The sequence below is a fragment of the Aspergillus sydowii genome (assembly GCF_001890705.1).
Source record: "Aspergillus sydowii CBS 593.65 unplaced genomic scaffold ASPSYscaffold_1, whole genome shotgun sequence".
Lineage (NCBI taxonomy): Eukaryota > Fungi > Ascomycota > Eurotiomycetes > Eurotiales > Aspergillaceae > Aspergillus > Aspergillus sydowii.
The window spans coordinates 466059-488861 of record NW_024467859.1 but is presented as its reverse complement, the minus strand read 5'-3'; the positions used below and the strand labels follow the sequence as shown (position 1 = coordinate 488861).

Genomic DNA, 22803 nt, shown 5'->3' with positions numbered 1-22803 from the left:
TTGTAGCTTCTAATACACTTAAACTGGGTCGCACATCGTTGCACTACAGTTCCCTGTGTCTTATGACCCTCCCTAAGCTTGTGTTGAGCTACAATGCTGATGCCTTTCTTCATCATAGCAACTAGCATGGTGATCCCATCTACCTCCGAACCCGGGGTCACAAGTGCCTTCACCAACGGGTATTCGGTGTCTTCCGCCGCCGATGCTACCGAATTCAAATACGAGTCACCAGCAGATGACAATGGGAGCGTTGGCCCTCATTCCCCCGAAGATGATGACGCTGCCTCCGTGTCCTCCGCCGATCCAGACCCCGCGGACGACTCTTATAATTCCGATTCTCCCGATGCAGAGGGGGAAGATGATGAATTTGGGATGGAAAACGGCGTGAAAGCTAGCAGTCCATCCGTTGCTGAAAATTCTTCCTCCCCCGAACCAACACGGGGCACGAAGCGCAAATCGCCTTCTGTCGATGATGCGGACTTCATTCGCCAGAATCCTGACTTATATGGGCTTCGTCGAAGCGGTCGAGCTCGTACGACGCGCAGAATAGCTGATTCTTCAGACTCAGAGTCCGATGACGTGGCACCTCGCTCTAAGCGTCGACGCGCTGTCCCATCACATCTATCCTCTAAAGCCCCCTCGCGTTCCGCGACTCAGTCAGCATTCTCTGACGACTCTGATAGCGATGAATATGGGGGTAGTCGTGCTCGTGCAAGTAAGGCGAAACGTCGACGATTACTCCAAGCGTCTGCGAACAATGTTCCCTCCCATGCCGAGGTTCGTTTCTCAACGAGAAATGCTGCTAGGGTCTCCAACTATAATGAGGATGATGATGACGATTCAATGTTTGAGGATGATGTAGAAGATTTAACGCCGAATTACTGGGCCAATGCGGTGGAGGATGACCGCCCAGCAATAGACATCGTTCTCAATCATCGTCCCAAAGAGGGCGTCGATCCCAGTGACCCGGATGTTGATCGTCATCAGTTCGAATTTTGCATCAAATGGCAAGAAAAGTCACACTACCACGCGACGTGGGAGACAACTGAAACGTTGGCCAACTGTCGGAGTATACGTCGTCTTGACAATTACGTCCGGAAAATCCTTGCTGAAGACCTACGCCTGAACTATGATGAAGGCGTGCCGCCTGAGGATCGAGAGAAATGGAACCTCGACCGTGAAAGGGATGTGGATGCTATTGAGGATCATAAGGTCGTGGAGCGAGTTATCGGCATGCGCGAAGGGGAAGATGGCACGGAATATTTGGTGAAATGGAAGCGCCTCTTCTATGACTCTTGTACATGGGAGGGCGAAGAGTTGGTTAGTCATATTGCTCAACGCGAGATAGACCGTTTCCTAGATCGTTCCTCGCGGCCACCGGTCTCGGATAAAAAGGAATCGATCCCGGCCAGTCGCAAAGCTTTCGAACCCATCAAGGGAACACCAAGCTTTTTACAGAATGGCCAACTGAAGGAGTTTCAAGTCAAAGGTGTCAATTTCATGGCATTCAACTGGGTGAAAAATCGCAATGTCGTCCTTGCAGATGAGATGGGCTTAGGAAAAACCGTACAAACAGTCGCATTCATCAGTTGGTTGCGTCATGTCAGACGCCAACAAGGCCCTTTTGTGGTAGTTGTCCCTCTATCTACAATGCCGTCCTGGGCCGAGACGTTCGATAACTGGTCTCCGGATCTGAATTACGTTGTCTATAACGGAAACGAAGCCTCGCGCAACGTTCTCAAAGAGCATGAACTCATGGTGGACAGTAACCCTCGACGGCCGAAGTTTAACGTGCTCCTGACCACCTACGAGTATGTTCTAGTGGACTCATCATTCCTCAGCCAATTCAACTGGCAGTTCATGGCAGTGGATGAGGCTCACCGACTGAAAAACCGGGAGTCTCAATTATATATCAAACTTCTCGAATTCAACTCCCCCGCCCGTCTCCTGATCACCGGTACGCCTATTCAGAATAACCTGGCCGAGCTTTCGGCCCTCTTGGATTTCTTGAATCCTGGCCTGGTCGAAGTCGATGCGGATATGGATTTGAATTCTGAGGCTGCGTCCGAGAAACTTGCCGAGCTGACGAAGGCGATCTCACCATTCATGTTGCGCCGAACGAAAACCAAAGTAGAATCTGATCTTCCGCCCAAGACAGAGAAAATCATCCGTGTTGAACTCTCCGACGTCCAGTTGGAGTACTACAAGAACATTCTCACCAAAAACTACGCCGCGCTGAACGAAGGCACAAAAGGGCAAAAGCAGTCACTGCTAAACATCATGATGGAATTGAAGAAAGCAAGTAATCATCCGTTCATGTTCCCTAACGCGGAAGCCAAAATTCTTGAAGGAAGCACCCGCCGGGAGGATGTATTGCGAGCTTTGATTACCAGCAGTGGGAAAATGATGCTTCTTGATCAGCTTCTGACCAAGCTGAAGAAGGATGGGCACCGTGTTCTGATCTTTAGTCAAATGGTGAAGATGCTCGATATCTTGGGAGACTACATGGAGTACCGTGGCTACACATATCAGCGCCTTGATGGGACAATACCGTCAACCTCACGTCGTCTTGCCATTGAACATTATAACGCTCCTGATAGCAGCGATTTTGCATTCATTTTGTCCACTCGAGCAGGTGGTCTCGGAATCAACCTCATGACTGCAGATACCGTGGTACTGTTTGACTCTGATTGGAACCCTCAAGCTGACCTTCAAGCCATGGCAAGAGCACACCGTATTGGCCAAACTAGGCCTGTCAGTGTGTATCGCCTGGTGTCTAAGGACACAGTTGAAGAGGAAGTGATCGAGAGAGCGCGTAACAAACTTCTTCTTGAGTTTATCACGATTCAGAGAGGTGTTACAGATAAAGAAGCGTCTGAAATTCAAAATAGGATGGCGCGAGGAGGTGTCACTCTTGGCGAACCCAATTCTACCGATGACATCTCCCGAATTCTCAAGCGCCGTGGGCAGAGAATGTTCGAACAAACTGGGAACCAGGAGAAATTGGAGCAGCTTGACATTGATTCAGTGCTCGCGAACGCTGAACTACACCAAACAGAACAGGCTGAAGGTATTCAAGCGGATGGAGGTGAAGAGTTCCTTAAAGCGTTTGATTACGTTGATATCAAGGTTGACGACCTGACTTGGGATGATATCATTCCCAAGGACCAGCTTGAAGAAATCAAAGCTGAGGAAAAGAAGAAATCGGACGAGAAATATTTGGCAGATGTAATTGAGCAGAACCGACCACGCAAGCGTGCTATTGCGGGGGATGAACGGGACACCCGCGCGGAAAGAAAGGCCAAACGTCAAGCGCGAGTGCAAGTCAGCATGAATGATGGAGATGGCGACGATTCGGATTCACACGTGCAGGCAGATCCAAAGCGTCCACTTGTGGAGAAAGAGTATCGTCACCTTCTCAGGGCCTTCCTACGCTATGGCGACATTGAAGATCGAGAAGAGGAGGTTATTCGCGAAGCCCGCCTAACAGAGCGTGATAGGGATACCGTCAAGGGCGCACTCCGTGAGATAACCGACAAGGCAGCGGTTTTGGTTCGAGAGGACGTGGCGCGATTAGAAGCTCTTGAAAACGCTGGCAAGGTTCTCACCAAGAAAGAAAGGAAGGCGGTTTTGTTTGATCTCCACGGTGTCAAACGCCTCAACGCATACACCATTGTTGATCGTCCCACCGAGATGCGTGTACTCAAGGAAGCAACGCTCGCGATGCCTGATTTCAGGAACTTCCGCGTTCCGGAAGCAACAAAAGCGCCTGATTATTCATGCCCATGGGGTGCCAGAGAAGATGGGATGCTCTGTGTTGGTATCTCGCGCCATGGGTATGGTGCTTGGATGCAGATTCGGGACGACCCCGACCTCGGACTGGGAGACAAGTTCTTCCTGGAAGAACACCGCGTTGAGCGCAAGACGGAGCGGTTGAATGCAGATGACAAGACCACAAAATCGCCCGGCGCTGTCCACCTTGTTCGGCGAGCCGATTATCTTCTGTCTATCCTTAGGGATAAGGCTAGCAACGGTTCGAGCACCACTGCGAAGCGAACCGTGGAAAACCATCATCGCAATGCCCGGAAAGGTCACTCTCGCCCGCAAGCTAGTGTTTCAGCGTCTCCTGCACCATCGCTTCAACGTAAGGGGCACCGGGAGCAGGATCGAACACGCCACCGCTCCCACACCCATGGAGGCCGAGAGAGCATGGAGCGTCACAATACGCCGAATCGCGATGCTCGTGCAAGGTCTGTTCACGAGCATGAACGCCGGCATAGGCCATCCGATGCCTCGAGTGGAGATGTCCGTCGTCGCAAGAACAGTGAAAATGGTCATTCCCAGAGCAAAGAGGACATGTCACGTCGGTTCTTTAAACCAATCCGTGATGATCTCAAAAAGGTCGCAGATGTCACCAAAGACAGTTTCCCCAACAAGGCGGAACGCGCCACTGAGCTTAGACGCCTGCTCAACAAGATCGGTGACTTCATCGTCAGCAACCTTGGGGGGGAGAATTCAGTTTCTCTCTCCTCACTTGAAACCCGGTTATGGTATGTTGCACAGTTGTTTTTCCTTCTTGACGAATCTAGATCTAATACCTGATGAACAGGCACTATGTTTCGGCTCACTACTGGCCGAATAAAGACGCAGGAGGAGCCAAGCTCCAGGAAATGTACCACAAATTAATTGATGTCCACAAAAAAGCGGCCGCAGCCAAGGTCTCTTCAAATGGGGACTAGAGAACTCCCTCGATATGCATCAAAAAGCGCTGTTTCTAAATCTGTTTAAACATCTTCCCACCTCTTCCCACTTTCTCCCATTTACTCCCTTTTCCTGTTCTTCCTCATTTATGCATACTTGGGAAAGCATGGCGACGGCGTCTGGTGTGGTTCATCTGAGGGAACTTTGAACATCGGTCTCCCTATGGTGGACTTGATACGATGTTGCATGAGATACTTTGTTTATTTCCGATATTCTTTTTGGCTCTTTGTCTTTTTACCTCATATTTGGAACGAACCGGGTTCAGCTGTATTTCTCACCTTATTCACCAAGATCCGGTTTGCCCCCTTCTGCGCTGGCGTTGGGGTGTACGCGGATCTTCATGTATCCTACCACTGTTACGGGGATGATCCATTTGCCTATTATGGGATGATATGTTGAAATGTCGTTAGACTTTGTTTCTATTTTCTACCAACATCCCGCTTTTTATGATTTTATACCATGGATGATTGAAGTCGAGTGAATGGGTGGCTGGCTACCAAGGTTGCTCCTTTCTTCTGATCTTATATAATTGATGAGAAGTGTTGAGAATACATTCATGAGTCGAAAATTTACTTGTAGTTATGCTGTACTCTGTGATAAATTAAGTGAAGCGCGTATGCTTTGCAGTAGTAAACGGAGCTAGCGCCAGAATAGTGAACAAAGGATGAAAAATAGGAGCGTAGGCTTAAACCGTCATTATTGAACCCGCCATCTTAATACATAGTATAGAAATAATGGCAAATAGAACCTGTGTAGAGAAGCCGCTCGATACGGTTCCCTGATTTAGGGAGAAGCAGAAAGTAGAAGAAACAAGGGATTTGCCGGTTGCATGTTCACGTCGCGATAGAGTCCCCATTATGCCCTTCATTGCCCGAGGCCTCTATCGGATGCGAAGGTTCTTTCTCAGGCAATCCGTTCGCTGAAGCAGAACTGGCAGCTGGGGCCATGGCGCTCTCGTTGCCAACGAGTGAGCTGAAGAGCCTGACTTCGGCATCCATCAAGTCATCGAATATAGCTTCTTTCTCTAACCACGCCTGTTTCCTCTTCGGTCTGATTTTATCCCAGTCGCCTCGTAGATCTACCCCTTCCTTTTCGGCCCAGTGGATTTGACGGCGGAGAAGCCTGTACAGCTGGTGTGGGTTCATCTCGAGCTCGTGCTCATCGAAACCGGTGTCGGAGCTGAACTCGGGAACTTCGAATTCGTCGAGGTCTTCCGTTCCGGCGGTGTCGTCGTTGCCGCCTTCGCTGTATTGCTCCGAGTCGTCTCTGGGTGGGTGCGACAGCTTCAACTTGATGCGTTGGAGCTTGCTAGCAGGTGTGCCGACCGGCGTTCCTGCGGCGGAGAGGAGATCATGACGTTTCGGGACAGGGTCAGACGGGCGCAGGGCTTCTGTTTCGTGTACTGTTCTCATGTGCTTTGCGAGGGCATCGGAGCGGGTGAAACTGCGATCACATTCTGTTGAGATTGCGAGCATTATCGTTAGTCAAACCGTCCTATTGTTACGCGAACCAACTGGCAGGGGGGCAAGCAAGCAAGCAAGCAGGCAGGCAAGGTAGGTAGGGGAAAGATGGAAAAGGGAACCTTACCAGGGAGCGCGCAGTAGAAGGGCTTTTCCCTTGTATGGCTTCTCATGTGCGCACGGAGTGCGTAGCCGCTGGCGTGCGTTTGGCCTTTCCGAGGACAGTCGGACCATTCGCAGGAGTATTTCTTCTGTCGGCTACCGACATGCTCGTTGTGAATGTGTTGGACCAAGTCGTCCATATTTCCGAGATCTTTAAAATCGCATCCCTCCCATCGACACACGGTGACCTGGTCGTTGCATTGGCCGCTGTAGTCTTCGTCTTGGTTTGCGCCTATTAGAGACAGCGTGTTGGGTGAGTTGGGAATTTCGCCGGACGTATCGGACGATATTGAGGACGACGGGGATGGAGGCGGAGGCAGCTCATCCTGGAACGATGTCGAGACGGGTGTATTACGGTCCCAAGAGGCCATGCCAGTGCGGCGACGCTTTGAGGGAGGCATGTTGGATGTTGGGGTTGAGACGCCCTGCTTGGTGTCTTCGCGATCCGAGACATCGTCGTCGGCAACGGAGGAGAGGGGGGAACCAGGAGAATCTGCCATTGGGATGGGGGGGTGTTGTGGTCGGGCTAATGAGCGAATTGATAGGGCAAAAGCGGGGACAGCAAGGCAGTGAGCAGATTTGGGGTGAATCCAGACTTTGATTGACGTGATGCTGGCGTCTGGATTCTGGAGACGATTCGAGTATACAGCTGGCACGTGATGAGGCTATTGCTTTTAAAGCCTCCCACAACTTTTTCATCACTTCTCCCCATAAAAAATACTGACGGACATCATTGGGCAACCAACGACCTATTGCGCAGCTTGCCTGCTGAATTAATGTGTAAGTCGATATACTTTACTTGAATTCCTACTTTTTTTTTTCGATGATGATCCTTTCAAGAATTCTGCAATTCTGACAATCTCCGCATTGTTGTGAGATTGCGTGTTGACCTTCTACACTTGACCTGATTGATTATTTTCGCTCGCCGTGACACTCCTTTTGAAAGTTGTTGAATCAGGCTAACAACGGCCTCTAGGTCTTCCACAGGTCTGGTTTCAATATGGCGGTTGCACTGCTTGACTCGGTGTCGACGATGGAACCCTGAGCCTGGCGGTTCTCTGAGCTACCTCGAAGCAGTCACCGAGGGTAGCAATTCGGATCTCGCCTAGAGTTCATCGATATCATGGTATCTGCTGGTGCGCGAGGGTCTCCTTGCACATGTGAGTAACTGTACTCGTGTCACCAGGAATCAGGCGACGTCTCAGGGTTCGCGGGCAGCTGCTTCTGGACCTTACCCAATCGGTCTGATTAGCACGTTGTTCGTCCTATAGCATTCACAGTGCCAAGGGATTAACCTCGAGAAATACGTCGAAAGACGTCAGTCACGCCTTGATGATTGAGTGTTATTGCAAAGGCGTCATCGTATCAATCTCGCAAAATGTTGAGATTCGACAGCGCTGGAATAAGCCCTGCCTCGATGATATGGCTTTATGTTTGTAGATACCAGGGAAAGTGTGCCTTCAGCATGATCAGGTTTGGGTCTGTTGCAGACACTTTTTTATCCAACGAAGCTGAAATCAGTTATAAAATAACATCCACCATTCAGATGCAATCAGCAAATCAAATTTTAATTTTTTGTTTACATTTAATATTACAATAACACTTCAGTGTCGTTATTCATTAACGCTAAGATTCCTCCCAGTCAACGACCACAATAAGACAAATCCACTAACCCTGAACTCCCACATCAACCGTAGCAAGGATGTTGAGCAAGCAAGCGAGCACCCATTCCAATCTAGTCCAACAAACCGACACCAACCCACCTAGTGCAGCGTAATCTCATCACTGCTGTTAAATGCCTCACGAATCTTGCTCTTCAGTTTCTCAAAGAGACTTTGCAGGTAGCCGTCGGTGTCGGTCGCCGGGTTCAACGTGTTCGGGTCCTTCGCCTTCCCATTGTCCATCGGCTTCGCGCTCTCTGTGGACTCTGTGTTGGTTCCGTGTTGTACTGGCTCCGCGCGGCCAGGCTGTTCGTCGGCAGGTTGGCTGTTGGCCGGCTGGCTATCAGTAGTAGGCTCGTTGTCGTGAGCCGTCACAGTCGGGGTATCGCTCTGGCTATCGTCGATCGGAATAGCATCTTGCGCTTTCTCCGCCTGCTCCTGCTCCTGCTCCTGCGCCTGCTCCTGTTTCTGTTTCTGTTTCCAGGCGTCTTCCTCCGGATCCAGCTTGTTGAGACTGGCCAATTTCTCCAGGCCTAGTCCGGCCAGGATTCTTGCAACGCCGTCTGTTTGGCTTGGGATCAGGCGCTGTGGTTGTTAGTTTGCTTACTCTTTGTTTTGCATGGAGTGGGTAATGTCGTCAATGGGGGTCCTTGGTGGGTTGGACATACAGGGTCAGGGATCGGAGATCGAGGCTGGAGCCCTGTTTCGGGACTCGAACTAGGGTTCAGGTTGTTGCAATTGGAGTCCTTGGCTGGGACCGGGAGGGGAATTGAGGTTGCCAGGGGGGAGAAAAGGAGTGTAAAACTGAGGACGAGGGACGGCCATGATGCTGTGGGGGTCATTGTGCCGGCTTTTGGAACCTGTTAAAGGATGTGCTTTTGTACAGTATAGATAGGAGTATACAGAGATATGAGGTTGCGAGTACTGAGACAAGATCCTGGCCATTAGATATACCCTATATATCCCCCAGAGACAATCAAGGAATTTCTCGATTGTCGTCAGGAATGAGTGCGATGCACCGTTGTTTCCAGGGATAGGCATGCCAGCCACTATCCAATGCGACGGCAAGTATACAGCAGCCCTTGGACTGCATAGTACCTTCTTCACCCTACGAGACTGCTAACATCTCGTGCATGGTGCATCAGGTTATATCGTATACATTGATCCCACAGTTAATTGTCCCGTTTTCGAGAAGCGGAGGTAGTCCCTTCTAGGGCTGTTGTCCGGTTTCACCGTGCGGGCTGAGGATGAGATCAATTGAAACAAGGGGCTTGGCCATGCATTCCAAAGGCTTCAGAGTCCTCCACCAGAATGTTTATCCACCCGGGGTCTCCTCGGCCGCTCCCAGTCCCAGGCTTCCACTGCTCGTTAACTCCTTGGGGGTTGAATCATGGTGGGGAACTGTGGTGTGAGGAATGATTTCGATGCCCTTTTACTACTTGGACTGTTTCGATGTTGGTATTCTTGAATAGCAAACCTGAGAAGTTGTATTCCAAAAGAATACAGGGTCTCCCGTATCGATATTTGCGTACAGAAGCGAGGCTATATCGGCATCCCGATTATTGTAGAATTGTAGAAGGTCCATCCATTCAACCGCGGAATCGCTCCGCAAGCACCCGACCCGGCCCGCCATTGACATCCTCGCCCATCTGTATCTCCATCGCGTTGAACACGGTCAATGTTGCAAGCAACCGGTCGGAATCCTGGCTTTAACTGAATTGGCAAACGCATCTTACCTCGTATAGACACCGTGGGAACACCAGGCACTCCAGAGTCCTCTCACAATGTCCCGCAATCAACAACCATCGAACCCCACAACCTCAACCTCAAACCCCTCCACCCAGGACACCACCACCACCACCACCACCACCAACAACAACACAAATATCAATGCCAGTGCCAGTGGGAATTCCCAAACCCCCTACGACTATGAAGCCGGGCTCGACACGCGACGAGCCGTGCTCGGACCCGCACACGTAAACCGCTCCATCCAAAACAGCAACGCCTTCACAGCACCTATGCAAGAAATGATCACCGAATGGGCCTGGGGCCACGTCTGGAACCGGCCCGGGCTGGACAGGAAGCAGCGGTCGCTAATGAACATTGGGATGCTGATTGCGCTGGACAGACAGCCTGAGTTGGCGATGCATGTTCGTGGTGCGGTGAGGAATGGATTGTCGGAGTTGGAGATTCGGGAGGCCGTTATCCATGCGACTGTTTATTGTGGTGCGCCGGCGGGTATGGAGGCGATGAGGACTGTGGATGGGATCTTGGGGGAGATGGAGAGGGCAGGGGAGATTAAGAGGGAGTTGGTTTGATCTGTCTCTCTGTTGATTTTGTTTTGTATGGTATGGGTTCGGTTCGGTCTTGTGTTGTCTATATTTCAGAAGTAAGCATATTAGGGCAATGTAAAAGAACGACATACGCCTAAGATATCGGGAATTTAGCGGTAGGTTGCATGAGTCTTGTAGGGACTAATAGTTCCTAACATCCCACGTGTGGTGAGTAGTAGTGCCCTAAATCCAAAGTTGATATTGAAGGCACGAGAACGAAGTATACAAAATCAAGCCGGGGTTAGTCGAACAACATTGACTCAAACACACGGCTCGAAGAGGACCATGACTATTTCGGGGAGCTACGTATGCCACGGCATGAAGCTTAGTAGTCGGCGTCTACCGTTCATCCTTCGATATCTCGCGAGGTCAAATACACAGCACCAAGTCTAACCATGTAAGTATACGCAATCATCCAGATGCAAGCGAGCCGTCAGGACTCATCTTTGCGGTATATCGGACGATAGTAACTGGTAGACTACTTGTCTACTCGTCGCCTTGGACACGAGTACACCTCATCCGGGTGGCCGGGTCCAATCAACCCCAGTTGCAACCCATTCATCGAAGCTGAAATGAAGCAGCATCAACGACTCGACAACGCGTGGCACCGAGCAAAGCAACCTTGAAGTCTGCCTTTCCCTCCAATCGCCTGAGAAACTCCAAGCTGTTCATACAAAGTCACAAACAAGCTAACCTAACGTATACTAGGGCATTCGTATGCGCCTACGTAAGTGAGCGAGCCACCAACAGACTCAACGCCTTGATGCCGCCAGATGAAGGACTCAAGCGTTTAACGATTCATGAAGGCCGGGGCTAATTCTGCCCTGGACCTCGAGATCTCTCTGGTTGGGTCCGTAGAAATTTGTCTGCTTGGAGTTCTGCTAGCCTGACCCGACCCTCGCCCTAGGCTAGGGCTTGCCATTTTGTTTCTGCCTAGTCGGTTGCTACTACATTGGTATTAGTATCCGCAAGTTTTGAGTCGCACTCGCTCCAGATCGCTCGGCTCGGCTGTAGATGTGATTGCATTTGCATATGTGTGGCTTACGTGTAGTAGCCACAGAAGGACCCCTCAAGTGTAGAGACCAGAGACTAAAGGGATCTTGGTCGGAAAAAGGGTTGTGCTAGTATTGTCGTCAGGGCCATGCGTATTCCGTTCTGGGACTGGCCTGAGGCTGGGGGATGTTGACTTGGACAAACTAGAACTAGACACCAAATGCTAAAGCGCGGCCGTCGTTTACTGATGAATCTCGAACCCCACTGCGTGACGACTCTGCTTACGTAGCTTTGAGGTGACGGGGGAGTCTACAGGGGAAGTCAGTGTCTGTTCTAACTTCTCGGGGGTTTCTTTTTGTAATTCCGGACATTGGAGTGTGTACGCGTTGTTGACTCGGAGATGGACAAAGAATCATGGATGTACTCTGCATATACTTGGGTACTCTGTCAAGCGTTATCACGATATGCTGATCCGTGATTGCTGATCCTGCTGCTGATTAGGGCACAGGCACCGGAGAGCGAGCCGGATGGAAAGATTTCGAGAAATCCGTGCAGTGCCGTCTCCACAGGCGATTCAGGAAACGAACGAACTGAACTAGCCCCTGGGGCCTGAAGAAAATTTTCAAATAGATTGTGGATGCCAGGAGGGAAAGGTTCGGCTGCTGGGTCCGAGTCGTGTGGTTGACAGTGCAGGGTGGTGGGCGATGCTGCCACAGTCCAGTCCACACTGGCCCTGACCGGTGCGTGTAAGCTCCGACCCCGAGCACAAAGTAAATTACGGAAATGTGCATTTCAAGGTTACAGCTCCGAGGATGGGCAATTTATGACATTTTCTGCTTTTAATCATGATGGTCAGTTCCACCCTTTTCTTGTCCGGACCCTGAAGATCTCACGTCGCTGACTCAAAAAGCGCGCACTGCTGGCGGTAATTTATAATCTCTCCTGTACCAGTCCCGTTCTGCTTCGTCAGCGGGATTTTCTCTCCCGGTCCCACTGCTTCTAGATCTTGACACCGAGCTCGTTCGAGTCTCAGAAGTCAGAACGCATTTTTTGAGCCAGCGGATATCGTCGGTTCCGTCCCTGAATCCGAGTCCCTGCGGCAGACGCATTCATGGACGCCCGTAAGAGATCTCGCAGCAAAGATCCGGAAAACTGGCCCGCGCCAATATCTCAATGTTTATTCCCTGGCGCTGCTTGCTTGATTTTACTCTCGGCTCAGAAGGTTTGGTCCAAGTCACTTGCAAGCTTCGTATTCGTATTGAACCCGCCGAGTGCTTGGCCTGCCACCCACATCCAGCCTGTGCTCAGTTCCAAGAACGAAACTTGGACAGTCTTCGTGCCGGAGTCAGGGGGCAAACTCTCGGCAACAGCAGCAACGCAGTGGGCGCTGGGCAAGACCAAATATGGCGATGAGTGCAGCATTAGCAATGACTTAAGGCAGGTTAGGGTCTCCTGCGGCAGTTGACGGGACTTCATGCATGCCGCTTAGAGACAACGGGAACCTCATCCACATGGCCTTCCTTCCACTTCCCAACATCGGCGTGAAATTGCAGGGTTGGATTGGCGGTTTGTCAGGGCGATTATTATTGTCGAGCTGTTTCGCTTATTCGCTGAGACTGACTAGACTCGATCATCCCAGCCAGGGCTTGTCCATGATCCACACCCCTCACCCTGATTTGTGGCTCCGAGAGGACCCTGATCCAGCTCCATCAAACCGTCATGTGGGTTTCCCCCTTGTGCAGTGTGCGCCAATCGGCAATCGAACTGTCGTTGGACTCGCCGAGGCGCTGTGTCCTGATAGTTAAAAAAAAAATGGTTACCTAACGTTGGCAACTTGGCGTACTCGGGGTCCTGGCATGGTACAAATCATTTCTAATTCCGGTCTTCGTATGCAATGCTAAGAACTTGGCTTGAACGGGCTGTCTCCAATTTCTATGGAGTATGGAAAGCTCACTGGTCACTGGTCAGCCTTATGCCAACTCGCCAAGGTGGACTGGACAGCGCCTCAAGGAATATAGCGTCAGCCCCATGAGCAGGGGTCGTTACGACTAACCACAAATGGACCATAAACGGTAGGTCCATACTCCATTCAGGTTCAACTTGAGGGTCAGGGTCAGCCTTGGACTCAGGCTCAAACCCCCCAAAGGTCGAAATCACAAGTACATTTACCCTACTTGTAATGGCGTCGACGCAGCAGCCCTGCAATAACCGCAAGCACCGCAGCCCTGCAAAAGAGTGCCGCAGCCAGAATGCAAGACGACGAGTCCCTACTCATCCATCAAACAAACAAACAGGCCAGCGCCTGATCAACCCGTCCCAACTCCATTTGCCATCACGGCCAAGCAGACAAGATTGCCGAGACTCTAGGCTGAGATCAACATCTGCGGGCGAAACTTGGCGTCTCAGCCCTTTTTCGGGATTCCAGACACGGGCTCCACTGTTTTCAGGGACTTGGATGCAGTTGGAGTTCCAGGCTGAAATATTTATCTCTGGGCTCGGCGGTTGCTCTCGCCTTGCTAGCCTGCGGCCCTGTGGACACTGAGGGATTGGATTAGTCGAGATTGAGGGGACAGGTTCATGGATCCTCGACCGAGGATCAGTGAAACTGTGCATTGCCCTTGTGAGGTAAAAGGGCTCGGAGAAATAAGCAATGACAGCAAATTACGCATAATTTGGGTTGGTTGCTTTTCTCATAAAGTACTTACAGGCATACAGCCTCTTCGGTGTGTACTGTGTATGTATTACAGATCGTTACGGGTTTGGCAAGGTGACGTTAAGCTGATGAGGAAGGTACTCGTCAACCAGACCTCCTTCCATCGTAGTCGACTAGTCGTACGAACACTCGCGGCCCCAGAAGGGACGTTATTTCCGAGCCAAGCTCCAGCTAGGGTACGGCAAGAACGGCAAGAACACCTTATCGGAATTGAAATGAAGGCAGCTTCTGTATTCGACGACTATTCGTACACAACTGCGTAGCCTGAGGCCAGGTCACCATATTTAGTATTCATGGACGATGGCGTGGTTCTCACCAGTTTATCGCTAATCACATCAAGTCGATAACTCCGGAGTCTCGAATCTCCTCAAAGCTAAGACTGGTCTAACTTCGAATCCACAGCCAGTCCAGAAATAGCTGAAATTCTGAATTCATTCTCATGTTAACTTGTTAGTTATGATTATTATCAAATAACCGCCAGCTTCACTGCCCCAAAGTCAAACCTTGGAACTCGTCAACACCCCCTAAATGACATCCAATCATTGTATAATGCATATACTAACTCCGTACTCTCCATACAGACAGCGGTTGTCAGTTTCCTGCTAAGACCTCGGAACTTCGGCTCGACAGATACGTAATCACTCTGTCGGGGACCCAAGCCACAGTCCAGAAAGGGCTCGACAGCCGACCTTCCACGTTAAAAAAAAAAAATAAAATAAAACACGGAGAAAAGAAGGAAAACAATAGTCTTGACTCTTGACTCGCCGGCCTGCACCCATTGGATGACTGGAAGCAGGGAACGATCGAACCACGTTTGGCTGGTCTCGGCCGCAGCCTTCGCGGGCTGGTTGCCGGTTCAATTCAGGGTCTGCCGGTCCAGGACGGACTCCAGTGTCAGCAATGACGATGAATAATGATGGATAGACAGAGTGAGGTCATTTTTCGTATCCTGCCATAGTAAATCATTGCATATCGTTATTATTCTCCATCCAAACAGGCAGAAACAAATAATGGCCATTGGCCAAAGCATAACAGATTATCCGTTCTCCATATTCATCTGCAAAATGTGGATCAACGCAGCCGAGTGCCAAACCTTGAATATGTATTAAAAGGAACTTTCATAACTTGTGCGAATGATAATACAGGGACTGTCGGGATCCGCTGGAACCGACACGGGCGGGGAGGGGACTGAACGGGAGTCAAATAAGAAGTTATGCTTCATTTTGTGAACGTCGAAAGTTTGGGACGTTGGAACCAGATTTCTGATTTCAAGAAAATCAATCACACTAGCGCGCAACCACGCACCCTTGCCCTTGTGCTGAAGCCCGTTTGCTAAAATATGGAAAATTAGGGAACGCGAATATTCCCCGAGCTTTGGTTCAGTCCAATCCAGTCTCTGACTCTCTCTGTTCGACTGTTCGGCGGTGTTTCGTTAAATCCGAGGTCGGATTTTCGGGCGGGTTCCTGGATAGGAATTTACTGCCGGACTCTTGTACTGTCTGTCCTCTGCAGATACGGCCAATCCGCAGCAGCGCACGTACACTAAGATAAGGTCGGAGGCAACAATCTGGAACAGAGTCAGATCGAGGGCGAGGAACGGGGAACGGGGATGGATGTGTTTTGGTTGGTCTTGAATGTGAATCGGACGGTCGTTACAGAGTACAGACTACTGTACAGACTACAGGCTACAGACAGACAGACGTGGGCTCAGGAGGGCTAATGCAGATTGAGCACCATCCGGCGGTTCAGACAGCGTGGTTAAAAGCTTGTCCACAGGGCTCTTCCACGGAGCTAACTGGATCCCCCAGGGCGGCTTTACCGCGATGGGCAGGGATGGGCGAGGGGCCAGTCCCGTCTTGCACTCTTGCTTCACTCGGTCTGAATCCCTTGATATAGCGTATCTTACTGTGTATTTGCGAAACGCATATACCGGATCTGGACGGATCTTTGTTGACTGCACTTGTTTCCAGCATTATTGGTCTTGGGCTGGCTCTTAACTTATTAGACCTTTTTTGAGTATATTATTACCCTCTTTATCTCTGTAATCAGCCTCCTGGAAGTTGGATTTGATTAAAAGAGGGTGCGTAGAACCCTGAGTCAAGGCCACCTATGCATACAGCTTACTCTTCGACACAAAATGTTCCGTGATAATCGTCATCCAAGAATCGGGCGTTTCTCTCATTGGCATTGCCGACCACGACCAAGCCTTAGCAATGTCTTGGAAGTTTGGAACCAAGGACCCATGATCTGTCTTTGACTCGTCGTCGACCATCGACCCGATGGTCAAAGTTGCCGTTTTTCGGATTCACCAGCCGTTTCGGCCCTGTCCCCAATTGTAATTTATTATTACCATGATCGCTACCTTACGCAGCCGGCTTCGTATATAGGCTTTGAAACTTATAGATGCTGACGACAAAAGACACGTACTATGCAGGCGTCCAATGAGTTAGATCAAGCCTGTGGAGGTGTTAGGGTCCTGAAAGAGGGGTGTTCGGCGTCTTCATGCGTTAAAACAGGATAGCGATGGATCAGAATCATTCAGTATCTGTGGCTGAGCGCCGCGGAGGTTCATGCTAGTCGGCCAGAGATAGAACAGAGACGCCGTACCACGTATTCGTTTCAAGGGCCCGAGGGGAGCAAGGCGACGAGTGGAGGGCACTAGCCTCTTGGTGGTGGGTGTACTTCGGAGATACTCTGCATATAAGCCTGGAATGCTTACACTTACAGTACGCGGCCGTGGTCGTGGGTAAATTTGGAGGAAAAGGAGTTATTAATCAGAATTAATATCAAAGCCCCCAGGGCTGAGAAGAGATGCGCCGCTCATTGGCAGCCGGTGCTGACAGCGAGAAATGGGCGAATGTCAATGCAAATGCCTTGCAAGAGAGCGAGAATTGTCGTCGCGCCAGAGGCCAATGTGAAGCAGTGAAGAATTATGCTGCCTAGCGACCGCTCCACCCGAATGAAGCTCGAGTGGCCGAGTCCACTACGGTGGGCTCGCAGACGAACTAAGGTGCACACTAACTCAAGCCCCGTTTCTCTCGGGCTTGATGGCCAGAGCTTCTGGAGAGACCCTGGAGTTTCAAGATGGATGCTTTTCTTATTTCTTCATCTATTTCCCTTCCGGTGCGATCTCATCCTGGCTGCTGCATCTCGCTTTCTGCTTCTTCATTCCTTCGCTCCTCGCTCTCTCCCTCACTGACACATCGCATATCCCATATCGCCTATTCTTATATTAAAGGCCTCTTTACCTCTCTCTTCACCATTCACCCTCTCTATCTATCAACGTCTTATCGTGACTGGGATAACTCCTCGAGTCTTGACTCTCAAACTCGCATCTTCAACCGCTTGCTTGCTTTCTTTCTGACTCTCGCACCTCTCTGGAAGACTTCTGCTCGAGTTTAATTACCTTCTGTCACCCACTGCGTTTCTTTTTCCTCTTCCCGCCTCTTCGAAGCCAGGACAATCATCTGCTGGCCCAGTTTGCAATTGCTATCTTCTTCAGGACTCGCTCTCTCTATTTCCTATTCCAGGTTCGACCAGGGCCTGCGAAGAAAATACAATAAAGGCAATCCATTGCTGCACTGAGCCGTCTTGTCGACCTTCTGTCTCGGGACCTTGATTCCAGCAGCTCCCCGCCGTCAGCACGACTGGACAATCCGGCCTAAATTTCTGAAAATCAGGTCGCCTGCCGACTTTATTGTAGGCCTGTCTATCCGCTTCTGAAGCGAGTCAGGCCGGTCTCGATTCATCTTCTCGGTTTGCTGCGAGATCTGCGCCCTGGTGCCTGTCTCCAGATCCAAGGGCGCGTTACACGAACGAAACCACAAACATCGTCGAAGACAGCTGGTGTGTGCCCTTTTATCCTTTTTGCTTTTCCCTTGTCGTCGCTTTTCTTTTTCTCCCTCGCCAGTTTTCCTCCTTTTTCTTTGTGTGCTTCCTATGCTCTGCTTATAGAGTTTCAAAATACCGCCACTCCTTCCCTAATAGCCATTTGGCATTATCAAGCCAAACTTCCAGCTGACTGTTCGCCTTCAGGTTTACTTCTCTTATTTTCCTTTTTCATTTTCCCCCTCAGGGTTTCAGAGTGAAGGAAATGTCAAGGGCAAGCTTTGTGTCCATTTTGAACAACGATGACAACCCGGCATTCGCGGTTCGATCGGCTTACGGGGTACCCAAACATTATCCCACCTCTTCACATCATTATTCATTAGAGCCTCCAACAAGGATCACGCCGGACTACCACTATGGCCGCACATACTCCGACTCCCCGTCACCGAGGGTAATGCGGCAACCATTCGATCCTGTCACGGAGGCTACCCGCGCGACATCACCGGGTTCTTCAGATTGTTCTTCTTACGATTATGCTGCCAGTTCTGCCAGCTCATACAACGCACACTATCCTAGCCGTCAGGATCCTTACGCTTATCAACAACGCCCAGAAAAGCGGCTCAGCGGCAACTCCATGGCGGAACCGCCGTCTCCTCAAACATCGGTTGCCAGCACCTCAAAAGAGTCTATTGCTCCAAAACCAGCTCGCAAAAACAAATACCCCTGTCCATTCGCCGCCAGTCACGCCTGCACTGCTACCTTCACAACGTCAGGACATGCAGCACGACACGGCAAAAAGCATACAGGAGAGAAAAGCGTGCACTGTCCAATTTGCAACAAGGCGTTCACCCGAAAAGATAACATGAAACAACATATCCGGACACATCGAACACATTCCGACGACATGTCCTCAACCCCGTCACAACGAAGTCCGGAAATGAGCCGGGAATGGGCGACCAGGAGAAACAATCATCTGTACGATAACTAGACTTGTGATGTATGTTCTCGGAGATACGATTGTCTACGATGACACGAGAACGACGATTTCGACGTGAAAGCGGCGGTCAGCATCACGGGGCTCCTTACATATTGCCATCATCAAACGTGATGAAGAATGGATGCCCAAGAGGATCCTTTATCCTCTTAAGGCGCCCAGTGTAACCCCGAATGCTGATGAGACTGGTCCCGGCGCTCACTGTTCCTTCAAAAAGGTTTCGACCGAAGAGACTCCTGTGTCTAGGACAGGGGGTGACTGCTTGGCGGCACTTGGTGCTACGTCCTTTCTTGTCGCGCTTATTTTTTTTTTTCTTTATTTTTCTTCGCCGTCTGAGAATGATGGATAGAATTTGGATAGAGTTGTGCTTCCTGGCAGAAATGCACGACATTGGTGTTGTGTCGGTATGGATTTTTTTTTTATTTTCATTTTCATTTTTCAAAGTTGTTTACTTGATCATTGCATCTTCTGCTTCCATTTCACACCAAGACTTGCATGTATGTTATCAGCGTGTTTTGTTTATTTGCTTTTTATCTGTCATGAAGGGGCATAAAGGTCACGGGGCCGAATCAGCATGTACAATACCAGAGAGCGACGCTAGCCAAGGGGCTCATTTTCAAGCCCCAATGATATGATACCCAGAGGGTTTTATTGTCTTTGGATTTGAAGTCGCCGCCGCCTCATCTGAGTAAATCCGTAGAACCATGGAACAGCAGCCGGGGTAGTAGAAGTTGGGCCTGGATCAGGAACCCGAGCGCCCCAAGGTTGAGCTTGATATAGTGGAGCTAATTTCACGCCTTATACTATAACCTCGATCAATTCAATATATCCTCGCCCAACTGAAGTTCTATTTTGCTTTTGTGCCTTAAAGCTCACCGACTTAGCCTTATGACATCATTGGCAACCGCAAATAATAATAGCATCGAATTATAGGCCAAAACATCATGATGAGTTCAGGCTGCATTTTCCATCCAGTTAGAGGCGGGATCGATTCACCTTTTCTGGGTCTGATGACGGTCTTTCAGCGCTGGTCCTTCAACGATCCCCCGCCGCGGAGATGGCCGCCAGCCACAAAGGACCCGGTCGAGAACCTGGTGATTTGTGGCTTTAACGCAGCTTTTACCCTGAAAGGACTTGAAGAAGTTACGTCAGAGTCAGTGACTGCGGCTGGTAGTCACCCGCTAACTCGCCACACTTAAAACACTTGTCTCTCTGCCTTATGACCTTCTTCTCTTCATCCTTTCAGTCACGGCCATCATTTCTCATTGATGAATCACTGAGCCCATGACTGTCTCTTCTCTCATCTAATCCTTTTCGTGCCATCATCACAACTCCAACAACCATGGCATATTACGACAGCCGACCAGCATACTCCCCCCACGATCGCTACCCCCCGCCTGAATACTCCGAAGCCCCTTACTACTACGGTGGAGGCCACTCAACAGAAGTAATGCCACATGGCGCAGCCCCCGCCGGCGGATCCAGAGATTCATACTACCGCAACCATCCTGCAAGAGATGCATATGAATACGGATACGACGACTACCCCCGCGACTCGAGGCGTTCACGCAAGGGCCGCCACAGAGCGCACTCAGCGAGCGGGCGCTACGATGACCCGTACGACGATTATGAGCCCCGCTCCCGCCGATCCAGACATCATGATGAACGACGTGCGTATAACCCTTTCCACCATCCCGGTGGATTAAAAGAAGAAAGGTAAGGCAACATGAGGCTGACTTTCATCCAGACGGACGTGAGAAATATGCCTACTCCCCTTCAACTAGCCGCTCGCCACCCCGTCGCCGGCGATCCCTTTCAGAGCGTGCTCTCGGTGCAGTCGGTCTAGGAGGTGCTGCAGGTGCTGCGGGTTCTAAGCACCGTGATAGTGATCGGGGCCGTTCTCGTGGTCGTCACCACAGATCTTACTCGTATTCGCCGTCTCCGACCCGTGGGGGGCACCGTACCCGCGACAAGAATGAAGCACGTATCGCGCAAGCCGTCAAGGCAGCTGTGACTGCGGGGGCGATCGAAGCTTTCCGTGCGCGCAAGGAGCCCGGTGACTGGTCCGGCCCAAAGGGCAAGCGTATCCTCACTGCTGCGTTGGCTGCTGGGGGTACTGATGGGCTTGTCGATAAAAACCCCGACAGCCACTCGAAGCGCCATATCATCGAGTCTACGCTTGCTGGCCTTGCTACGAACCGGGTGGTCAACGGATCGCGCTCCCGTTCTCGTTCTCGACATGGGAAGCACTCGCGCTCTAAGAGTCATGGCGGGAAGACTAAGGACGCTGCTCTCATGGGTCTTCTAGCCACTGCTGGTAAAGAAGCTTATGACCGGTACCAGAAATCCCGTGACCGCTCACGCCCGCGTGACCGATCTGATTCTAGAGATGGCTATGATAGCTACGACTCTCGGCCTCGGCCTAAGAGACGGAGCAAGAGTGTGTCCGATTATATCAACAAAGGCATGGCAGCCCTAGGCCTGGATGAAAATAATGAGAGGGACAGGAGCGACAGGAGCGCCAGGGATGATCGGCGCCGTCGTCAGCATCGGTCATCGCGCTACAATGACTACTCTGATGATGACCGGTCCAGTGATGACGACTACTATCGCCGTCATCCAAGCCCGCCGCGGACCAGACATTCCAAAGATGTGAGTCGACCTTATTATATCCCCACATCGGGAGCCAGAAGCGACGACGGTTACGATCGCTCGGCCGTGGCACAATACTCGCGCCCTGGCTCCCGATCAGCAAACTACGAGCCACAGCACAGTTCGGAGAAGAAGAGTTCTGACGCGGAAGATAGTATCGATGATTCAAAGAAACTGAAGAAACTCAACAAGGAGACATTATGGGCCACCGGCATCGCAGCCGCAGCAACCATCCACGCCGCCCACTCCCTCACCGAAAACATGGAAAAGCACAAAGAACGCAGTAAACAGCTTAAGGAGGGTGAGATATCGAAGGAGCAAGCCCGCCACCGCCGCCGAAAAAACCAGCTTTCCGACGTCGCAAGTGTAGGCGTCGCAGCCCTAAGTATTCAGTCCGCCGTTCAAGATTGGAGGCATTTCGATGCAAAACGCCGCGAGCGAGCCAGCGTGCACAAGGCTTGCAAAGAAAGGTCCAAGTCTTTGTCGAAAGGCCATCCCAATTCGAAATTCAAGCATCACTCCAGACACTCTAGTTCTCGACCGCAACGAACCCAGAGTCTGAGCCACGGCCCTCCACGGACAGTTTATCCTGATGAAATTGAGGAAAATTGGTCTATTCCTGATCGAAGGTATTCAGTAAGTGGTGCGCGGTCTCCTGGGGTGCTGGTTTGAAAAAAAAAAAAATCCTTCTTTATTTCCATTTATCACACGTCTGTCTTTCTCGTCCTTCTCGTCCTTCTCGCCCTTCTTCATCTTGCTTGCATGATATGAAGCGGAACTCTATTGCGATTAATTGTTTTCTATTCTTTACATGATTGACGAGATATGGCAACCATATTCCCATACTATGACATGACACAACTATGACAAAAATGACCTTATGACTGATTGTTTATGAGAAAACTTATCTGCCCTACGAAATTGCTTGAATATCTTATGATTTGATATGATAATGCCTATGACAAAGTACACGACGTTGTCTACTTCACGATTCCAATAATTTCGGGTTTTTCCTTTCTCTTAATCTAGTCTCTACGCTCGTTGAATATGGTATGAATACTACCTTATATTATGCATATAGCGACTTGAGTTGTACACATAAAATTGAATCTGTAGCGGCTTCTTCACGCAGCATCTACTATGCCACATGTTCAACTGGTTACGTGTAACCATGATATGCTGAATATGGCTATACTTCCTGCGCCATCTCGGAGGAAGTGCGCAGAAAAATACGGATATTACCTCG

At 50.4% G+C, this 22803-nt stretch overlaps 6 protein-coding genes across 6 annotated transcripts; 4 read left to right on the top strand and 2 right to left on the bottom strand.

Moving 5' to 3' along the window:
• Nucleotides 1-126: 126 nt before the first annotated feature.
• ASPSYDRAFT_53112 (chromatin-remodeling ATPase CHD1) lies at nucleotides 127-4739 on the top strand (the record flags this gene model as incomplete). Its single annotated transcript, XM_040848620.1, has 2 exons — nucleotides 127-4550; nucleotides 4610-4739. The coding sequence occupies 2 exons, from the start codon at nucleotides 127-129 to the stop codon at nucleotides 4737-4739; spliced, it is 4554 nt and encodes a 1517-aa protein (XP_040707227.1).
• Nucleotides 4740-5594: 855 nt separating this feature from the next.
• Nucleotides 5595-6883, bottom strand: ASPSYDRAFT_138485 (C2H2-type zinc finger protein; the record flags this gene model as incomplete). The annotated part of the gene is made up of 2 exons (XM_040840847.1): nucleotides 5595-6217; nucleotides 6349-6883. The coding sequence occupies 2 exons, from the start codon at nucleotides 6881-6883 to the stop codon at nucleotides 5595-5597; spliced, it is 1158 nt and encodes a 385-aa protein (XP_040707226.1).
• Nucleotides 6884-8146: 1263 nt separating this feature from the next.
• ASPSYDRAFT_142325 (uncharacterized protein) lies at nucleotides 8147-8886 on the bottom strand (the record flags this gene model as incomplete). Its single annotated transcript, XM_040841231.1, has 3 exons — nucleotides 8147-8308; nucleotides 8420-8629; nucleotides 8713-8886. The coding sequence occupies 3 exons, from the start codon at nucleotides 8884-8886 to the stop codon at nucleotides 8147-8149; spliced, it is 546 nt and encodes a 181-aa protein (XP_040707225.1).
• Nucleotides 8887-9491: 605 nt separating this feature from the next.
• Nucleotides 9492-10623, top strand: ASPSYDRAFT_37965 (uncharacterized protein). Its single transcript, XM_040845606.1, has one exon. It carries the CDS (start codon nucleotides 9829-9831, stop codon nucleotides 10360-10362), a length of 534 nt encoding a protein of 177 aa, XP_040707224.1. The 5' UTR covers nucleotides 9492-9828; the 3' UTR covers nucleotides 10363-10623.
• Nucleotides 10624-17736: 7113 nt separating this feature from the next.
• Nucleotides 17737-18989, top strand: ASPSYDRAFT_230428 (C2H2-type zinc finger protein). The gene is made up of 2 exons (XM_040844119.1): nucleotides 17737-17929; nucleotides 18119-18989. Exon 2 carries the CDS (start codon nucleotides 18177-18179, stop codon nucleotides 18897-18899), a length of 723 nt encoding a protein of 240 aa, XP_040707223.1. The 5' UTR covers nucleotides 17737-17929; nucleotides 18119-18176; the 3' UTR covers nucleotides 18900-18989.
• Nucleotides 18990-20247: 1258 nt separating this feature from the next.
• On the top strand, nucleotides 20248-22241 carry ASPSYDRAFT_63253 (uncharacterized protein; the record flags this gene model as incomplete). Its single annotated transcript, XM_040850229.1, has 2 exons — nucleotides 20248-20621; nucleotides 20690-22241. 2 exons carry the CDS (start codon nucleotides 20248-20250, stop codon nucleotides 22227-22229), a joined length of 1914 nt encoding a protein of 637 aa, XP_040707222.1. The 3' UTR covers nucleotides 22230-22241.
• Between the last annotated feature and the right edge of the window lie 562 nt (nucleotides 22242-22803).

What these genes read in the sequence shown, in the direction of transcription:
- ASPSYDRAFT_37965 (XM_040845606.1), top strand. Translation starts at nt 9,829, where the DNA reads ATGTCCCGCAATCAACAACCATCGAACCCCACAACCTCAACCTCAAAC.
- ASPSYDRAFT_230428 (XM_040844119.1), top strand. Translation starts at nt 18,177, where the DNA reads ATGTCAAGGGCAAGCTTTGTGTCCATTTTGAACAACGATGACAACCCG.